The sequence below is a fragment of the Mercenaria mercenaria genome, unplaced genomic scaffold, assembly GCF_021730395.1.
Source record: "Mercenaria mercenaria strain notata unplaced genomic scaffold, MADL_Memer_1 contig_1222, whole genome shotgun sequence".
Lineage (NCBI taxonomy): Eukaryota > Metazoa > Mollusca > Bivalvia > Venerida > Veneridae > Mercenaria > Mercenaria mercenaria.
The window spans coordinates 4,897-26,396 of NW_026459205.1; the positions used below are offsets into that span (position 1 = coordinate 4,897).

Below are 21,500 nucleotides of genomic sequence, written 5' to 3' on the forward strand. Positions count from 1 at the left end.
ATCGTTTTCCATGGAAAACGATAATTATGTTATCTCTTAAGGTCTTATCTAGGCAATGATTTAAAACTCTTCAAAACTGATCCAAAACATTTATCGTCCTGTTATAACTAAGGCTCCCACGTTTACAGATTTTTGTAAACTTTTACACGGTCTTTTAAAACATGAAATGATACCGTTTAAACGTCGGTCAATTATGCATCTGTATTCAAGATTTTGTGGACATTTTGGCGCATTGTTTAAAACTGTTTGATGCACTTCTTGTGCAAAATGGAACAGTAAATCGAATCAAATTTATCACTGCGTACACCGCTGGTTACGTCTTTCTTACACAGAACAGTTCTGTCTGGATAACGGAAGTTATCCTACTTTAAACAAGCTGGCAAAAATGGCGGATTACTGTTCGCGAAAATCAGCATGCCCACTCATTTTTAAAGTTGAGGGTACATGTACCCCCTGCTTTTGCAAAATAGGGGTACACTTCAAAATTTGGGGGTACACTACATGGCAGATCTGAAAATTTTCTATTTAACTACTGAAATTTGTATATTACATGTTTTTTGTGTTTGTTTTTTGTTGTTGTTTTCTTCATACAGAACTCTCGTGGGTGGGGTATAACAGATGAGATAATTTTAGAAAAAGTAAAATGTTTTTCCAAAGTTAAGATAGGAAATTCTGAATCAAAACACCCCTCCCTATATTATACTAAATATAAATAATTTTTCAGCAAGGTTCATGTATTCCCAATTTCGTGAACGGAACACGATTCGTCCGAAATAACATACAGTCAACTGAAGACTGGTAAAATTCGTCCATCAATAATAAATGGCCAAACTATTACAGATATGCAATGTGTATCAAAATTGCAGTTAAATATCGAAAAATAAAATACTGTTAACCTTTTGCTGAGTTTATTAAAGCTAAAATGCCTTTTTGCGTTTCGTATCCATTCTTTTTTTGCACACGACCCGTATGACGTCCGACTAAAACATTTACCAAACCCCTCTATACAGCTGACAATTACGCCGAGAATTCGGTGATGGAAACAAAATTATAACGTTCTTGGACCGGATCTGCGTTTTAGACCATACCAAACAATTGGCAAGTGCACGATGAAATAAACAGCGATATTGCAGCTGAACTAGAGTTCCGAATCTCTGCGTGCATGTACCCCCAACAAGTGATTTTTATGCGTGCATTTGATATTTTGTACGTGATTCACGTACTGCAGTGCGTGAATGGGCATGCTGGAAAATGCATCAAATAATACCAATAAATGTTTAACTGACATTGACAGACTTTAATGATTCAAGGGCCAGTCGTTTCGTTTGACAAAATCTTTCATGGTTACGTAGCTATTCCAGTCCCTCCGTATCTAGTACAGCCATTGAGACGAACACGTCATATGCACGACCACTCCCTCAGCTCAGGCAGATCCATACAAACATTAATGTTTTTAAGTTCTCTTTCTTTCCATACACCGTTACCCTATGGAATCAACTGCCACCCCTGATCGTTAGCCTGATCCTGAACATTTCGCACATGCTGTTAACGCATCCCACTACTATTAAGTGACTACACTCTGTTTCTATCCTGATTTTACTCTTGTTAATACAGTTTTATCTTGCACTATCTTCCTTTGACATCTTACTGTCATTCTTTTAACTTTTATTCTGGCACAGACGCGCACCTGCTAGTTATACCCGAAAGGGGCGTCAAGCAGTATACATACATACATACATACATCTTTGCTTTCAAAATGCGATAATATCTCATAAAATGAAATGAATAACGTGAAAATTAATTATTAAACTGTGGTAAACATTGCACAACTTAGTCTGCAAACTTACTACTACAATCCTTACACATGTGGTACTATGGCGGTTTTCTATTCGGATATCCTTGCACAATTAAGTCCATTTCCCGCTCATCGTAATATTAACACGCAAGGCCGAAGGGAGACAACTCAAACGTTTAATTTTCTGCCTACATTCCGCACCTGGACAATTTAGGCAGATGATTTGACCAAATATTTTTGTGTTTGCGAACAGGTAGATTCGAAAAAAGGCACCGTATATCAGGGCAGACAGTGATCTGCCCACTTTTACGGTCAGCTGCCGAGAACGTGAGTACAGAACTTACACTTCTGCCCAAAACTACGGCTTTATAAAACTATATATATATATATATATATATATATATATATATATATATATATATACGACTAGACGCAGGGTACTTCATGACCGAATGGATAAGGTTAAATCACTTGTCCCACACCTATATAGCCTCACTCAAGGCGTTGAATTTTTCATTTGAGGAGGCCATCTAGTTTGCTGACGGAAATTCGTTGGTTCTACCCAGGTTCCCGCCCGTAATGAAATAATGCACGGAAGGCCACATGGAGTTGTCTTCCACAATCAGAACTGGAAAGTCGCAATATGACCTACAATTGTGTTGATGCAAGGTTTAACCCAGCAAAAAAGAAAATACCGCTGGACATACTCACAAACAAAATAGGTAGAAATAACTATATGTTAGCTTGCGTCCAATTTTAAATATGCTTTGTACTGGCAAATGATTACAAATAAAACCAATCGATTGTGTTGAACCGGTATTTTGAAAAATAAATGACTGCCATATTCATGTTGCACAACATGATATTTTTTGTTAATCTTAATCTTAATGTTTTCTTGTTAATTATTTGCATGGTAAAGCAAAAAGTGTTGATGCGTTATAAATAAACAATTATCAATTTTAAAGTAACAGGAAGTAAATATTCCGAAAGCCGTGCATGTTTATATGAGCCATGCCATGAGAAAACCAACATAGTGGGTTTGCGACCAGCATGGATCCAGACCAGCCTGCGCATCCGCGCAGTCTGGTCAGGCTCCATACTGTTCGCTAACAGTTTCTCCAATTCCAATAGGCTTTAAAAGCGAACAGCATGGATCCTGACCAGACTGCGCGGATGCGCAGGCTGGTCTGGATCCATGCTGGTCGCAAACCCACTATGTTGGTTTTCTCATGGCGCGGCTCAATTATCTCATTGTAACCTCCATTTACCGATACGGATAGTGTAATATATTTCATGTGCTCTTATCTCAGATACTTCAAGTATTTACATCCGCTTGTAATTTAACCCTTAGCCTGCTAAATTTCTAAAATGGACTGGTCCATCATTCAGTTTGGGCAATACCATTTATTATTCGAAGGGGTGTTCACTGAAAATTTACTGACAGAATAGCGAACAGTGCAGACCATGATCAGACTGCACGGATGTGCAGGCTGATCTTGGTCTGCACTGGTCGCAAAGGCAGAATCATTTGCCGCCAGCAGGCTTAAGGTTAATAAGTTAAAATTTATATCAATATGACTCCCACTCGTTATTGATAAACGATATTTGAAACAGATGATCAAAAAATGTTTCTACTTATTTGGGATATTTTTTTGATTTTATGTCAATTTCAAGAGATCAAAGGTTTGCAAGGTAAGTACAAGTTATTTTAAAATTCGTATCGAATTAAATTCCAAAATAGTCCATTTTCAGTAAAAAGAAAGCTTAGTGTCTATTTCCTTTATATATGTCATTTTCAATTGAATCAACAGTTCTCAACATTAAAATGTCAATTTGTGTTGTTCTGGTTATTCTTAAATTGAAACAATAATAAGAGAGATCGATTCATTGTGAACTTTCGTTTGGGTTTGCTATATCAGGTAAAGGCGGCGAAATAATCTGAAACATTATAAACTAAACGTAAATGTACCTATGTAATAACAGGTTTGATTATTCATAATGTCTTGATCAACTTCTCTCCAATAAAGGCCGACTTTGGTTGTCAAGGGAAACTTCTGGATGATTGGCACATATCATTAACACCTTGTGGGTTTCAGCCATAAAGCTAACAAATTTCTTGGTATGAATTTCAGGGTTTGATAAGAAAGAATCAAAATAAAGGAACCATATATCAGTACTGTACTTTTAACATAACATATAACAAATTAATATATGTTTTAAAAATAACCTAAATTTCATTGGCCGAAACCGCTCATCTTTCAAAATATATTTCATGTTCAATGATTAGTGGTCTTTTCTCATTAAACATAACTTTCTAAAAATAGAATGGAAGTTTCACAATGTTTCCTGTGAAATTTGGAATAGTTTACAAGGGTTATAATTTTGAATCCATTTAATAAAACAGTTATTGACTCTTAAGTCATTGGAGTTGATGTGATATTCACCGGAAGAGGGCAATATCTTCCAGTGAATATCAATAATGCCCTCTTCCAGTGAATTTCACATCATATCAAATGGCTCAAGAGTCAATAATTGTATAATGTTTAACGATACAATTCCTATGAAAATCAATTCCATTTAATTTGATTTCTTCAAATATATAGCTATAATATATGAACACTGATTACATAAAACATTGCAATGCAGTGTTCAACTAAAAGCATAAATATATATCTTATATAAAAAGTAGTATAACTATATCATAGTCTTCATTTTGCATATGCATTTGAGTTAACTGATCCTTAAACTTTTATGTGAATTCAAGAACCAGCATCAAAGCCAACATTTCCTTAACTTTTAAACTGTCTTATATTCTACAACAGTGTTTTAATATCATCAAGAAGTGGAATTATGAGCCATTTTCCTGTACCTTTCAGCTACAAAAGCGTATCATGCATCGCAAGTTAATTCTACATGGATAAATTCGACGAGAAAATGCACCCTTGGGACGCCACCAATAGAGTATACTACAAAATCCGTTAATATTTCACAAGAATATGTTACTGAAGATTTATGGGTAGGCTATCATTTAGCGAAGACAACATTTTAGTTTCTAGGTAATGTTACTGTTTACAATAAAATGTAGAATATTGTTGATAAAACATGAGTTCCTAAACTTGTAGCAATTTGTAAAAAAAAAAAATATTAACTAATTACTGTCATTTGTGTCATCTGTTCATTAAAAACTGGTACTAACTGGCCAAAGATATTTATGCTGTAGTTTGAAAACCTTGCACATTTGATGCTGTGTTTATAAATGTTTAAATTATATATATATATATATATATATATATATATATATATATATATATATATATTTTTTTTTTTTTTTTTTTTTTTTTTGTTTTTTGAGGAATATCTATCTTTGTTTGCAAAATTATACTGACGACAAATTATTAATGTTTTAAATTTCTGCAGTTTGAACTCGGTAAATGGATTGTTAAAGATAATATTATTCAGTCTATAAACAATTCACTACATTAATTATCCATTAAAATGAAACCTTTTTGTCAAAATACAGTCTATGTGTATGACCTTTTTAAAAGCAATTTTTGTATGACCCCTTTTAAAGGTAATTTACACATTCGTCTGTGTGTTCGTGTTATATGAAACATATAACATATCATATAATATCAGAAAATGTTTCAAACTCTTATAAGATAAATTAACAAATGTCAAATTTGAAATGTTGATAAAAATCATATGTTAGATATTACACATCATACATAAACACTTGACATTTAAAAGTATCTGATGGCGATATTTCATTAAAACATTTTATCTTTAGATACTTACTTTGAATGTAAAAAATACCTACCAAATGTATTTAACTTTATTAAACTTATAGATATAGATAAAAATTGCATTTTGAGCAACATCAATAATTAAATGTCATGAAGTAACAGACGACTGTGAAAATGATCAAGCTTTAAGTGGTAGTACATACCTATACTGTGTTTTGTAAACGTGTCTGTAGTGTGTACTAATTCAAACATAATGCATAGCACTTAGAATGCACAAAAACTTAACTGTTAATTATATATTTACATAAACTGTATAAAGTAATTGTTAATACTTTTAAATATGAAAGTTGATTCTAATACACCTTTAAATGAAATGACCTCTCGCCGAGTATAAAATCCTATATATAGCTCATTTTCCCTTTAACTTGTATCATATATAGATGCATAGATAGAGACCAGGTATATATGACATTGTGTCGTTAATTTGGTTAGGCCGCAATAGGACATGTTTGAAAATAGAGACCACGGTAAGAATGCCAATAAGTGATTTTTATGCGCATATGTTGCCTTTTCCCGCAGATAATCATAAAGTACAATTTGATATTTTTAGAATGATTTTTTTGTGGTCTCAGGTGGGGGTAGGTTCATGGTCGTTAATTACGGGAGATTTGGCAAACACTTATGCCGTTGAAATAGACAAACTGTATATCGTGGCTGTCTATCTAATCAGCGAGAAAATATTAATCATTTTTCTCGGGTTCAAAGAGAAATGATTTTATTAAAAAATAGGAACTTTCCATGCGAAATAGAAATTTAATCAATAAAAACGCATATATTATCATATATATCGAGGGCTGAGCGCGAAACTATTGTATCTTGTTCTTTATTTATGTACAGTTACAATAGTTTCGCGCTCAGCCCACGATATGTATATCATGGTCGAAACTTCCACCTCGGCCATGCATATATGATAAAGAACAATTTTTCTATCCTATAGATATTACATAATGCAATATACAGTGTACGGGGGTCATGCCGTTAATGATACAAGAGCCTTGATATTTTTTCAGGTGTATTGAAAAGATTTAATTACCGTGCTCAGTTTATTTAAAAGCGCTAAATGATATCAACTAACATTGGTAAAAGCAGAAGAGAAGCGGGGGTCCTAACACCAATAATAAGTATAAACTTAAGCACAGGCATTACGAATGTTACGTCATTCGTGACATTTTATTGGGTTCCAATCAGCAGAATCACGACTCTTCAGTGTTATTATTTTTTCAGGCTGTTACCAGATAGAAAAACACAAAACATCACATTCATACAATGGCAGTGTTCTAGGGTGGTGCTGTTCAGCTTGTGAACATACATTATACATCGGTATAAGCACAGCAGGCGTAAGTAACGTCATTAATCGTCACAGTATGGTCATAGTTACTATTTTAGTTATAAAATAAAATCACATAAGGTAAGATATCAATGCTACCACGAAATTCAATATTCAAGGGTAAATGTAATTAATAGACGTCAGCACTGTGCTTAGAATGCTGACATAGCGTGTTCTCATTTTCGAGCAATTTTGATCTGTCGTCCAATATCTGAATCCTATATTATATCCTTTCTTATTCAATATGTTATGTTTCAAAAGGGGATTACAATGAAGAACTAATTTACAAATTTTACGTGTTTAGTAAGCCGGTAGTGTAATGTTATGTAAGTTTAACAATAAGGTTAAATGTTAAATACTATCCTGACCTCCAATTAATGGAAACCAATTTAACGCATAAATGTACATAAAGGCCCATCACAGAATAACTGTTTTCTTTTGTGTTTCCATGATGGTAATTATATATGATTTGATTGAAATACAAATATCTAATTACACAATGACAGCGACATATATTAGATTAAATTAAGTCTAAAGATTTTATCGAATTAATGTAGCAGCATGCACGATACTGGACATATTTAGTTATAGTGCATTTTATTTGACCTGGCGGGGCGTCGTTTCGCGACGGTCCACTACATTATTGTGCAGGGTATTTTGTACATGTAACCGATATAGCGTTGAATGTTGGTCTTTGGTTACTGAAGATTACGGAATTTAACATTTATATGGCTCAACCTATTTTACTCGTCTTTTGAGATTACCATTATTTGCATAAGTCAGAGACTAACTTCGCTCCGTCAGGTCAAATAAAACGGACTATAAGAAATAATAAATCCCAAACATTGATTTGTCATTGAAAAAAAATCATTGTTTGGAGTTTAGATGCGAACGCAACTTAACGACAAACAATGGTTTTATTCATGAGCAAGTCACTGTTTGAGATATATTATTTCGATTCTAACAAGTTATCAAGGATTGTTATGTACATCCATGACGATATCTATCAAATATGTGCCTAATTTCTGTTGATTTCTTTTCCAGCGCGCCGCTATGCCGTCTTACGCTATGACCTAATAATTGTGACGTCAGAAAAATGAATTCTTGAATAATAACACACAGTTTTCTGCCTTCTCTGTTTAATGGTAAAATAAATCGTGTTAGAATTAAGCAGATGATTTAATTCGAGAAAGACCTCCTGTCATCTTGTAGTACAGCTGTATCATACCTGTTTTATCAGAGAGACTTTTATGAACTATTTTGCGGAGGGAAAATTAGCTCACCAGGTTATGGTGGGTCTTTAAACACGGTATATATGAAAGTTGTGCTAGACTAAGTCTACAAATAAAAATATATTTTCAGTGTTTTTGTACTGATACAAAGCCTACAACAGATACTCATCTACTAAAATGTGATCAACAGTGTGATAAGCAACATATACCATGTGGAAGATATAGCTATATGGCACTGTACAAAGTTACTTTGACTGGTGAAAACATTAATTTTGTTTATTTAGACATAATGTATTTAGCACACTGTACATATGACATAAAAAAACATTTGAACACTAGCCAGGGAAGTCATTGACAATCCATGCTTTTGTCCATCAAATATAAACAAACATATTTCTTATTTGGTGCCAACACTTATCACGTTGATCGAGTTCCTGACATTTACTTAATGCACGAATTTGAAATATAAAAGGTGCCAGACTAGCTTCCCAAGCTAAGGATAAACATCATTCCTTTTAGAATGAAATATATAAGTATGATATATAAGAAGTGTATAAGTATGGTGTGTTAGCCGTATATGATAAGAACGGATTGGTCATTCGCTTGTAGTCTTTCTATGTGACAATCGTTAAAAGTATTTACATATTAATTAGACCCATACTAATATAATTTCTGTTTTTTATCTTTCCTCTTTAGATAATGGTATTGAACGGCTCGGCGATGAAGACCATTATTCACTGAACATATCCGCGCATAGGTGTGTAAAACACAACGGCCAAATTACATCGTCTGAAAAGTTATCACTGGGAAATGGTGCTGGTCTTTGTTGGACGGTGATCACTAGACGCATTGTCATTATAAAATATAATGGTATGGATATTGCTAAAACTAATGAAACATTGTCATTTCAACCAGTAAACATGCTGTTTACAATTTATCTCCTGCAATTGTATTTTCTCAAATGTGACTGAATTTATTTTTGATCAAATAAACTTGTTACTTTCTTAATGTCAGGGCCAAAGTCATAAAAATGCTGTAATAACGTTTAAAAATAATTATGTTTAACTGTAATCCAATTTCAATGCACTTAAGGCAGATACTACCTACATTTGTGAACAGTTACCGAAAGTACTAAACATCTCGTACTTACAATATATTATGCCTCGTTTTGATGCATGTTAATAGTAACAACCAATTATAATCTAACTACTAAGCCGACTGAGGCAAAGGTGATGAAATGCCCCGACAAAGGATACAAAGGCCACGATTCGGATACAGTATGAACGCAAAATTATAGTGATGATTCTTTTGTCGTTAATCTTCTCAAAAGACGTTGAATATATGCGTACAAATTTAATACGGTTTTCTTCTTATACATATTTACATGAGCATTTTTGTATTTTTCCTTTCGTGTTTCCAGAAAGTTTGTGTAACTTTTATTCATACTCTCCTGTAACCTTGCCACATGGTGTAGATTAAACATTGAACACTTCATCATGTTTATAAGGTTCGTTTTGTTCTTGTGGTCGAGTTATTTCACTTTTTTATTCTTTAGTATACAAATCCATACACACATTGCTGTAGTGTTACACATGGTGACACTGCGCTCTTGCAGTTTTGCTTCTATTTGGACTTTTGTTCTTTTTACCCTCACTACCAAGACGTCGACTCAAAATATAGGTAACAATTTGATTTATAGAATGGATTAACTTATTTAATATTTTCCTTTGTTTGCACAGCATCTTCTTTTGACCTGACTACCTTAAGTAAAATACCATTTGGATATATTTACAAAACTGCTGCCGGCCAAGTAAAGCTTGGATTCGCAATTAATGCGCAACAAAAGAGAGCACTATGTACAGGAGGTACGTTTTTTTTTTCATGTCCCTTAAACAGTCTTTAAGATGTGCAGCAGAAAATTGTGATACTGCAGTAACAGTTATATTCCAATTAATATCCGTGTTGAGAAAGCAAACAGTTCTGAAATATTTATTTAAACTAAATGCTAGCCCAAGGAGAATAAAACATTTGTTTGAGGCAAGTAAAACATATCATAGACCTTTAAAATCTCTGCTAGTACGTTCGTTCTAATCGTTTAACACTTCTACACAATCTTTTGTAACATTCATCTCTCAATCGACTGTAAAAACAATAAAAACAAAGAAAAACGCACATTATTAATAATATGCTTATATAATTATTTACTTAGTATATAATCTTTCCACAGCCCATTTTACGTCAACAGATCAGTCTACAGACGGGAACCCAGGTTCGACTTTGTTATATTGCCTTTAACCATGAGTCGGCATGTGTTTTACAAATAACTTCGATAATGGTTTGGATATTTTGTCTCGCATATAAAATGTTTTTCAGAATGTGAGTTTTCATACTTTAGACGTGTTACAATAATTGCACATGTTTCCAAATATTATATATAGAGTACCTACACGTAAGTTGTCTAGTGATTAAATTTGTGTAAGTTATTTTTTACTTAAGAATAAAAAATCTGCTTTTGTCAAAGCAAATATTATTCCTCAAATATAAACTAATATGATTAGAATCTGTATCAATCCATTTGATAGTTATTACAGTTATTTCAAACAGCTGTTAAAATGCATTACGCCTTGAGATGATTTCAGCTGATATCGGATGAAAAAATTCTTGTACAAAAACGTGTCAATATCAAAATAATTCAGACACGTTTCAATAACAAATCAATTGAAACACGTGCCAATAGCAAAACAGTTCAAACCGGTGTCAATAGCAAAACAATTCAAATAAGTATCAGTAGAAATCAGTTTAAACTCATGTCAATGGCAAAACAATTTAAAGACATGTCAATAGCAAAACATTTTTAAGTACCTGATGTGAATTTCATACATCTACTGAGTACCTTTATAGTACAGACAAATGTATGACTTATACGTGATTTAAACAGCGATCATAACTTGATGTTTTGCCTAGCACTATTGTTCTACTTTTGGTATGATTTGTTACAAAGCGAACAATTATTTCCATGACCAACGATGTTCCTGAATGAACCGAATGTTAAATTGGCTTTATATTACTCAGTCAATCTGTTATCACGTTGTTTGTTTGCGCCCTGCCATTAAAAATGCGAATTATCTAACAGAAGCATTTTCATATACAATATATTTCTAATTTGTTTCAGGTGTTGCTATTGGTGTCTCTGTCGCTACAGCAACAGTGTTCATTGTCCTTGCCTGTGTGTTTATTATTCTTAAAAGACGGTATACAATTCTTCTATTTACAAAAGTTACTCCTTATTGCAACACGACCCGATTTGTTTCTTTACTAAACAAAAAAAGCTGAAACTGTGTGTTGTTATGTTACACACACATAGTGTGTGTACATCACAAGTATTGTGTCATAGCGCCAACCGTCATACCGGCGTGTTGTAAAAAAAAACCGCACAGAATAGGCAAACATTTCGTGACTGTCTTCAAAGATGTAGATATATAATCCTTTATAATGTGTTAGAATCGAATGAAGCCATTTGCTTTGAATGCAATTATTGTCGTTCAGATTAGTATTATCATATATTATAGCATGCTTAAGTAAAAAGGCATAAGCACAGCATGATAGAAAGATATCGAAACAGCTGAATGTTGTATACTTAACAAACATACTATTATATTTGTCAAATGTACAACTGGTAGACTAACAGCAGCTACTAATATGCATTTTACAGAAAGAAACTACCAAATTTGTGTTCAAAAGCGATGCTGACTAACGAATCACATAGCACACAGCCAGAGATTGAATTGTCCACTAAAACAGTTCATTGCTCACACGTAAAGCCGTCTTATGACGTTTTTGATAAAACATGTATGCAAAGTGTTGGCAATCAAGACAACACTAATGATTCAAAACACTATGCAGTTCTTGAGGGACATGTTGTGACCTTGATCAACAAATTTATCACCACGAAACGGCCAGTAATGATACAAACAATTACTTTGTTCTTGAGAAATGTGATCTAGATTTGAACCAGGATGTAGCAGATATAAAGAATGATAGTAATGATTTACATAATTACTTTGTACTAGAGAAACATGCGAGAGAAGCTTCTAATGAATCTGTCACTACGTGTGACGCAGCAAAACCAGGAAATTATTCGAAGGAAATGTATGGCGGAAATATTTATAATACAATAAAGGATACTGAAAATTTAATACACGATCATGTATATAATACAACGAAGAAAGAATTACAGAAAGGTGACGCAACATATGACACTGCAGAGAAGGCGCGTAATAAAATGAAAGCCAGTGCTGATAAACACAACCACACTGACAGGAAGGCGCTAAATAGGTCAGACAATGTTGACGGCATACCATTACAACCAAACGAATCAAATAGAGATGCCAATCAGTAGTTTGGCATGACAGATCAACTCGATTTAGACACGTATAACCACTTAAACAGCAAGTCAACAGACAACATCAAACCAGACAGTTTATATGGCCTACACCATGAAATGAAAGGTAAATACAACATGCGAACGAATCCGGAGGAGGCCTACGCCATAACGCACAGCGAGAATGTGTTTACAATAACTGATAGCACTTACTCAAAAATAGAAACGCAGTATTAATGTAGCAATTTTTTATAAATCATACGTGTGTATATCAATGTGATAGCATAGTAAACATGTTATGTTATCATTCTAAAGCATAAGCCACCCTTGCATAACTTCTGTGTGCTTGAACAACTTTTTTGCCATGTTTCTTATAATGGAACAGATCTTCTTCATACTTAGATTAAGAAAATAAAGAATATGTGAATATGGAATATCTGAAATAAATGTTGTTGTTTTTTTCAATCGATACTAACTGGAGTTTACCTTTAAATCAAACATTTGGAAAATAAGAAATCTGCAAGCTATTCATTCCTTTTCTGCACTAAGTGTCTGCTTGTGCTTTTTATATCTAAAAATATAATGTATCAAGAGAATATTTGGTTACTGTATTTTTGCAACTTAAGTATATAAGTCCCATACTGGTTGAAAACCAGATTCGGGGACTATAGGAATGCGCTTTTCCATCCGTCACTCCGTCCGTCCGGCCGCAATTTCGTGTCCGGTCCATACCTGTGTCATTCATGAAGGGATTTTAATATTACACTGGCAAAAATGTTCCCCATGATGAGACGAATTGTCATGCGCAAAACCCAGACCCCTAGCTTAAAGGTCAAGGTCACAATTGGAGGTCAAAGTTCAACAGGGCTTTTTTCCTGTCCGGTCCATAACTATGTCATCCATCAAGGGATTTTAACATTACTTGGCATAAATGTTCCCCATGATGAGACAACATGTCATGCGCAAGACCCAGAACCCTAGCTTAAAGGTCAAGGTCACACTTGAAGATCAAATGTCAATGGGACATTTTTCCTGTCTAGTGTATAACTTTGTCATGCAAAACAGGATTTGAATATTACTTGGCACAAATGTTCACCACTATGATACGGAGTGTCATGCTTAAGAACCTGGTCCCTAGGTCGAAGGTCAAGGTCACACATTGACGCCAAAGGTCAGATACAAGAATGACTTTGTCTCGAACACTTCTTCATTGCCTGGAGCGATTTTGATGTAACTTGGCATAAATGTTCATACTACCATGAGACAGATTGTTGTGCGCAAGAACCAGGTCCTATGGTCTAAGACCAAGGTCACACTTTGAGGTCAAATGCCAAATTCAAGAATGACTTTGTCCGGAGCATTTCTTCTTTATGCATGAAGGGATTTTGATGTAATTTGGCACAAATGTTCACCACCATGAGGCACTCTAGTTTGTTTTTTTTAGAATTATTTCCTTTTGTTGTTACTATAAATAGCTTATATTGTAATTTACTTATTACAGGCCGTAGGGAAAAATCGAGACCAGATTTCTGTGGTACAACATGCATGTTACATCCAATTGTTAGCTGTATTTTAACCTATCTCTACCTGGTAAAGAGTTTTGTGTGGACTTAAATAGATGTTTTCTTTTTTTTTCCTATAAATAACCTATATGATACTATTTTGATAATCGGCCAAAAATGCTATATGAAAACAACTATAGGGTTTTATATATACACATTTTGATCCAAGTGTTTTGTTTATAACATAGTACAATATTGTTTATACATTATTGTCAGATATCAGTTCATTATGTTGTACTACAGTGAGAAAATTAGGTGCCTTCCAGTAGGGGACTTTGTATTGCATGTCAATATTTCATTCACTTGTTAACCAAGTTAAAGAAAAATGTATCCACATCGAGGCCCTGCCGAGGGTGATAAACTTTCAGGTAGAAAGTAACCCAATATTTGATTTATCCTGCAATCAATAAAATCTGTCAATGATATAAATTTGTTTTATAATGTTTTTCGATACAAAAATAATCCATTCAGATTTTTATTCATTTGTAAATTCCTACGCACATACTTGATTCCTTACAATAAAACATTATTCCTTACCACATAGTTTGCCTTCTGTATTTAGTTTTTCGTAGGTGCTATCAGGGCACTCGTGTACAAAACAAGCAAAGTGGCTTTGACTCAGATAAATCATACCAAAAACCAATGAAATTCCTTCTACCACAAATGTTTTAGATCTTACAATTACAAGACTGCTTCAAATTAGTTATATGTGGAAACAAATACATAAAGTCAAGGTCAATTCACTCAAACTGTTTTAAAGCCGTCACCTACCTTTCCGGTTTGAGATATACTAGGATAGAGTAGTTTTTTTTTTAATTTTTAACCGTGTCTGTTCTCATAAAGCGAAAAAATGTTTGAGCTTCAAACTTTTGAGTCAGTTTTCACTGCCTACTGTACAAATACTTGAAAAAGAAATCCTTCAGTTGTATTGAAATCATAACTTTCTATTGACCGAATACAGTTTATTCGGCAAACAGATACCAGTCTGATAAATGCATAGTGGTAGGACAAGAAAAAGCATATCTGTTTTCTCAATAGTGTGTTAATGTGGCTCATTCTGCAAAATGCCAAAATCAAGATATCACGTTAAATAGTTTCAGTTTTATTGGAATGTTTTAAACGAAACAAATGCAAAGAAAACTCATTACAGCAGTCAATATGAAGCTTATCTGTATACTTACTGTATGTTTAGTTATTTGGCAAGCTGTATGGTTCTTCGGTGAAAGAAGAATGATTTACTGTTACAAATAGGGCAAAAATGCCACACTTCATAACGATTCGTACGTTGAAAACAAAGGGGGTTGGCTGGTAACCCTTCTGGCAAAAGAGAGATTAACTAGATCTGTTGCAGTTCAATTACACTTAGACGAGGCAGTCTGAAAATAAAAACATTGGAAATCACTTCAACAAGTAGGTCCCTTTATCTAAAATAATGCATTATAATATGACGAGAGTTTCAATGTAGGACTTAACACGATAACTCTGCCAGTCGAGCTTAAGAGTTAAGAGAAAATCACCGTGGTTTAGTTGTTCTGCAAGCAGGACAGTGAACTAATTCATTCTGATCTGAAGGACCCATTTATCAAATAAGTACATAATTATATAATTCCGTCTGATTTCAATGCTATATTCCTTTTATGAACATTCTACAGGTTTTGTACATAATTTATATAATGGACCATCATGCTTTCTTTCGAATTTAAGAAATGACATCTTAGTGAAGTGAGATTAATTTTTGAATTTTTTTGAGTTAAAGACACTGATTCTGGTATGCCAGGTATGTGGCCTATGGAAATGATAAGGTCTGTGTATTGGTGGTAATGGCCAATACACAAGACTGGACCATTGATAGACTTGCTTCTGTTTATCATAATAAGCTACTGTATAGCTACTGTGCAATACATAAATAACAGGTGATATTTCTCACCTTCATAGCAAATCAGTTCCCACCTTTATAGCGAGTTTAGAAAGCTTGACTGAATTAGAGCTAAATAAACAAAGTGATAAGATACAACAGTGTTTTTATCATAGTTTTAATAATCAAGTTTTTTAACAATTACATTTCATCATTGCTGTTTTTTTGTTTTTTTGTTTGTTTTTTTAATCAAAATTATAAAAAATTCATTCAGGCACATAGCTTTTAGAAATAATAAATTATGTGTATTTTGAACACTGATATCTCTTTATTGCTGGATTTTATTATACATAAAAGAAATGTTATTTAGACAACACAACGGGAATTATGCATTTTTAATATATAAAATCCTTCTGTCCATATTCCATTTTTATCTATTAAAAATGCAACTGAATGCTTCTTTAATTTCTAATAAAATCCAGCAATTATCCTTTTTTTTTTGGTTTTATTTTGTTACTTTTGATAAAAAGATCATAATCATTGAATAAACAAACTTTTAATTTCTTTTATTAAGTTTTAAAATAGTTATTTATGGTTAAGGAGTGAGAATTGCTTTGCTATAAGAGTTATAATTTGATTGGCCGGGACATTACTCAACATCAATTAAAATAATTGTCTGTACATTCTAAAAAAAAAAGCATTTCAATCAATAAAATACAAAACACAGGAAATAACCAATTTTTCTGTAGGCAATAAAATTTATGATTCTCTGACAATAATTATACTACATGTCAAGTCTACAGGGGTTTTATAGACCCTTATCAGACTGGACCAGATAGGATCTTGTATATTGGGGATTAAAAAATCTGGTATTTGTGGGGGGTCACTTATATAGGAGATTTTCTTTGCCTTTAATGTTGTTTTTGGTTTAAGTTAACGATGACCCGTCGTAAGATCTAGTAACATGTTTTTTTTCTCAACTTGGAAAAGTTTCCAGTATATTATGTTTGATTTCGATTTTTATGTTTAGTGCAATGTTATAGTGTGCTTTCTGATGCTATTCCTAAAAAAATAAAGTATTTTAAAAGTTAGTAGATGTGCTAATACTCGTACTTCACACGAAAAGACTGCATTATTTATTAAATGTAAACTGATTGTATGCAAAATATTTGCTACTAATGATAGTTTAACCTTTACCCTGCTTAGTTTATAAAATGGACGGGTCCATCATTCAATTTGGGCAATACCATTTATTATTTGAAGGTGCGTTCACTGAAAATTTACGGACTGAATAGCGAACAGTGCAGACAATGTCCAGTGTGCCCGGACTGAGGTGCACTGGTCCCAAAGGTAAATCCCTTGCCGCCGGCAAGCTAAAGTTTAAAAAGGCACTTGACTATCGGAGGCCTTTTGAGAGTAACGTTAATATTTATTTAAAGTAACTGATGAAAATTTAAACTTTCTAAACCTTGATAAAATTTGAATGTTCTATTTTTAAAGTAGCATTTTAAGTGAACATACAAATGATTGCGAAGTTCATCTGAATGCTATTTTGAAACAATTATCAAAATTAACTGCAGTTAGATACATTAAATGCCATTTCAAAGAGGTATTCAGGCTTTTTGGCAAGACATAAATCCATAATTCATCTATTCCACTTTACTCACAAAATCACAGGAAACAAAACGAGGCTAGTTAACTGAATTAAATCTTGCTATAATTGGTGTTATAATTATGACTGTTTAAGAAATAGCAAAAACTATCCATATTTTGACCATCGAATTCAGATATGCTTATCTTGTCTGTAGTACAAATGAGTAACATTTTAAAAAAAGGAAAGTGGAATCTGATATTTTCTAGCTTTTTTCAGTTGCTATCCTAACCTTGCATGCGTAGGCCGTGGAAATTGTGCATCATTATCGTCAAAGTAAAATAATGTCTATATTTTGTAACTAAGCAAGTCAGTAAAATTTGAGAATTTCCATTAATACTATAAGTACCTTTTTTATTTTTCGTATATTTTGTCCGTGTCTATCTTAGGTTGTTTGGTTTGTTTTTAATGTTAGATTCAAGCTATTTGGAAATGAAGATATATATTTTTCACATTTATCGCCTAAACCTTACATGAGTAGCTTTAAAATCACACCATTATAAGTAAAGTAGTGTAACAAGTGAAATCGTGATGAGATATACTTGCTGTTTTCGTTTAAATTAGTATTCAGTAGCAGCATTCGGCGAGTTATCTTCCCCAAGGGTTTGTCGCTACGGGCGAATAGGTCCTATCATTCGGTGTATTCTCGGCTTTTATCATAGTATTTAAACTCTTTTGTTAACCTTTCACGCGTTTTATAGCTGAATAAAAATTATTTAAATAGATATATTCATGTAATGTTTCAGTATCATCTATTTGGATAGCTGTTTCTTCTGTTTTTAACATAAAATTTAAAGTCTTGTAGAGTTTTCATCATTTTTCAAAATGCTGGCCAGATAATATACTGAAATATTCTTGTAGCATTTATTTTAAGTGTCACATTCCATTTAATTTATGAGCAAAGTGAGGCTAGCTAATTTAGCTAGTTGAAAATATTGCGTAATTTTACCCCTGTATAGATGCTTGGTTTCAAATGGACAGTGATTACTCAGGATTTATTAAGTTTGCATAAAATTACCTATCCACTAACTGCATACTGATTGTTATCATAAAAATGTGCATGTCATGTGTCCTGTTAACTCCAGGAGGTTCAACAGTATGTCATTTAAACAGACTTAACACTTCCTGCTCCCACTTGGGTGATAATATTGGACCGTCTGATACTAATGTAATGTATATAATAAGTTTTCTTAATACTTTTAACGTTTTGGAATAATTTCTAATAGGTCTCAGATTTTGTTTTTCTGTTTACTCTACAAATTTGTGGTCTGTGTATTAAAGATCCTCTGGGTGATTTTATTAAATATAAAGATTTAGACTTTACAATCTTGTTATATATTTCTAGTTTGTTTTCTATAGTTAAGAAATAAATGTGTACACATTGTCAGTGTTTTTGTTGATTAACAATGTTGATTAACAATATTTCAACTAATTGTTGAGATGATATCTCAAGAAGTGATGCTTTAGGCCTTGCAAATATGCGAGTGACAACTTCCCCATTAAGTACTGTGTCAAACCCACAGTGAACAATTAAGAGATTGAATCAATGACAATTTTATTGGAAGTTTATAATTTCACTTTATGTGCGCAAGTTGCTGTGAATTTGAATTGACTGAAAATTAAAGAGGCTGCACCATAAAATTGAAATTATTACGAGGTATATCAACTTCTCAATAGAGATCATATATGCCTCATTGATGATATTTTCATGAAATATATGAGAAAACGGCTGTAATAATTAACTGGGCTGGTGGAAAATGGACATCTTATCAAAAGAGCATACGTTCTAACAATTTACAGTAATTATTATTATAATATCTATATTATTCTACACCTAATTGCATTAAAGCATAGACTATCAATAAATATAAATAAAGCTCTTTCCTCAATTGCTCAAGTAATGAACAGCTGAATTTTGATGACATTGTAGGATACTTTTCAAATCTACTAATATTTTGAAGTGACAGCGACTGAATAACGATGTAAATAGTGTAAGAAAACTTTTCTAAGACCTATTCGCATGTAGCGCCACACATACGCGCAACTGTTTAAACAGGGGAGTTAACTGACCGATATCGCCCATTACCAATATATAAAGTACTTGGTTTGATTTCTCACTAATCTTTACGCATCAAAAGTAGTGTTTCCGGAAGAAGAGTTAGTTTTGGTGATCCAGGATGTAAACATACGTGCAATATATGTGCATTTCGTATCAATAACATTTTCTACTTCCGATATCTATTAAATGATATACAGTTTAACAAACTGAATATTAAAGAGGAATAAATAGCTTAAAAGTGCAGAATAAAAATGAATTATTGTTAAATCTTTTAAAACAATTATACGATACATAAATATTTGTCAGTAATTTAAAAGTATCAAACAATTAACTGAATTTTCCATACGATCAAATTTAAAGTGTTTATGATATATAGAAGGACATGTTAATATGCTAATACGTTGTTACATAAACTATATATTTGATTACACTCCAAATATTTTATTTGCAGTTCTTTATAAGTGTTCTATTGCCGGTAAACGATTATGTAATGGTTATAAGTGCCCTCAAGATTCTTGTATCTTGTATGGTTGTACGGGACATTGAAACTTTTAATCAATTAGGAGCCGACCATTTGATATTCTGTTGGAGGCGGTGGGCCTGGGATATATTTGAAAACAAGATTCCTGACTTTGGTTTGACTTGAAACGAAATATTTTTGCTTCAGCATGTTAAAAAAAATTCTTCGTTATTAAGGAAGAGCAGCATTTCCATTAACGTTTAAATATTGAACACTGCTGAAGATTAGCGCGATATTGATTTGTGAGTATTAAAGCTGTGTGGAAATATGTTATAATGATAATTTCAGTATATGAACCGTAATCTATACTGTATTTATAGGCGTAACAGCAGGGAGGTGGGGGAGCGCTATATTTTGAATATATAAATATATATTATCTTCTTATTTATAAGACCATACTGATATTTTTATCCTAAAGCTCACTATAATTGCATTTAGCTTTTAAAAAATTTAAAAACATTCACAATCACTTTCTACAATGATCTTGCATCCTAATAAAGTTTTCTTCTCAAAGGCTTGTTCATGTTATATAACTTAATTCTAATAAAAGTTATTGACAACCATAATTTTCAGTATGAAATCCTCTTAGAATTCAGGATTAGGCATGCAAAAAATTACGAGCGAGGACCCGCAACCGTTTTAAAGCATAGAATTCAGATCTCAGATCCTTTTGAAATAGAGTTTATGATCGCTACGCTCGCAAGCCTGGTATCAGAAGTATTATATGAAGCTGAACTCCAGGTGAGCAGAAAACACCGGATTCCAGGTGGGCAGAAAACAGACCCATTGTCTTCTAGTTATACAAGATATTTTGCTTTTTCTGCCTTTCTCTACCCAGCAGACTGCTTGTACCTTGTATTAGGTCAAGACACCTTTGTTTTACCTAAAAGGACTTATTATTCAATCATAATATTATGGGTGAACTTTATCAGACATTTCTGTTTGTATTTACATTACGGATATGTTCTGCAATTCAAATTTTCTTCCCTGGGAGCATTCCCCCAATAGTACACCCCGCCCCCTTGAAAAATGTCAAGCTATGAAAAAAATTCTGACTTTCATAGAAGGCAAAAAATGTTCTTCGCTCCAACTAAATACCCTTACTCCAACCCCCTAAAGTTGAAATGGTCCGCCCCTTAACACATTTATAGTAGAAATGATAAAGTGCATGCAGTTGTTTAAATATAACATAGAGTTTTCATTTTAGTTTTAGCTCTGTACTTTTTGTTTTATAAAAAAATATAAATAAGTTTGTTTAGACGTTATTTTCAGAAAACAAAATAAGACAGAAGCACCTGTAGGTCTCACAACGCGC

At 33.0% G+C, this 21,500-nt stretch overlaps 1 protein-coding gene across 1 annotated transcript; it reads left to right on the plus strand.

Moving 5' to 3' along the window:
* Positions 1 to 3,279: 3,279 nt before the first annotated feature.
* On the plus strand, positions 3,280 to 13,019 carry LOC123559458 (uncharacterized). Its single transcript, XM_045351307.2, has 9 exons — positions 3,280 to 3,487; positions 4,672 to 4,851; positions 6,823 to 6,935; positions 8,288 to 8,414; positions 8,854 to 9,027; positions 9,897 to 10,022; positions 10,385 to 10,426; positions 11,330 to 11,408; positions 11,870 to 13,019. Exons 4-9 carry the CDS (start codon positions 8,387 to 8,389, stop codon positions 12,159 to 12,161), a joined length of 741 nt encoding a protein of 246 aa, XP_045207242.2. The 5' UTR covers positions 3,280 to 3,487; positions 4,672 to 4,851; positions 6,823 to 6,935; positions 8,288 to 8,386; the 3' UTR covers positions 12,162 to 13,019.
* The last annotated feature ends 8,481 nt before the right edge of the window (positions 13,020 to 21,500 follow it).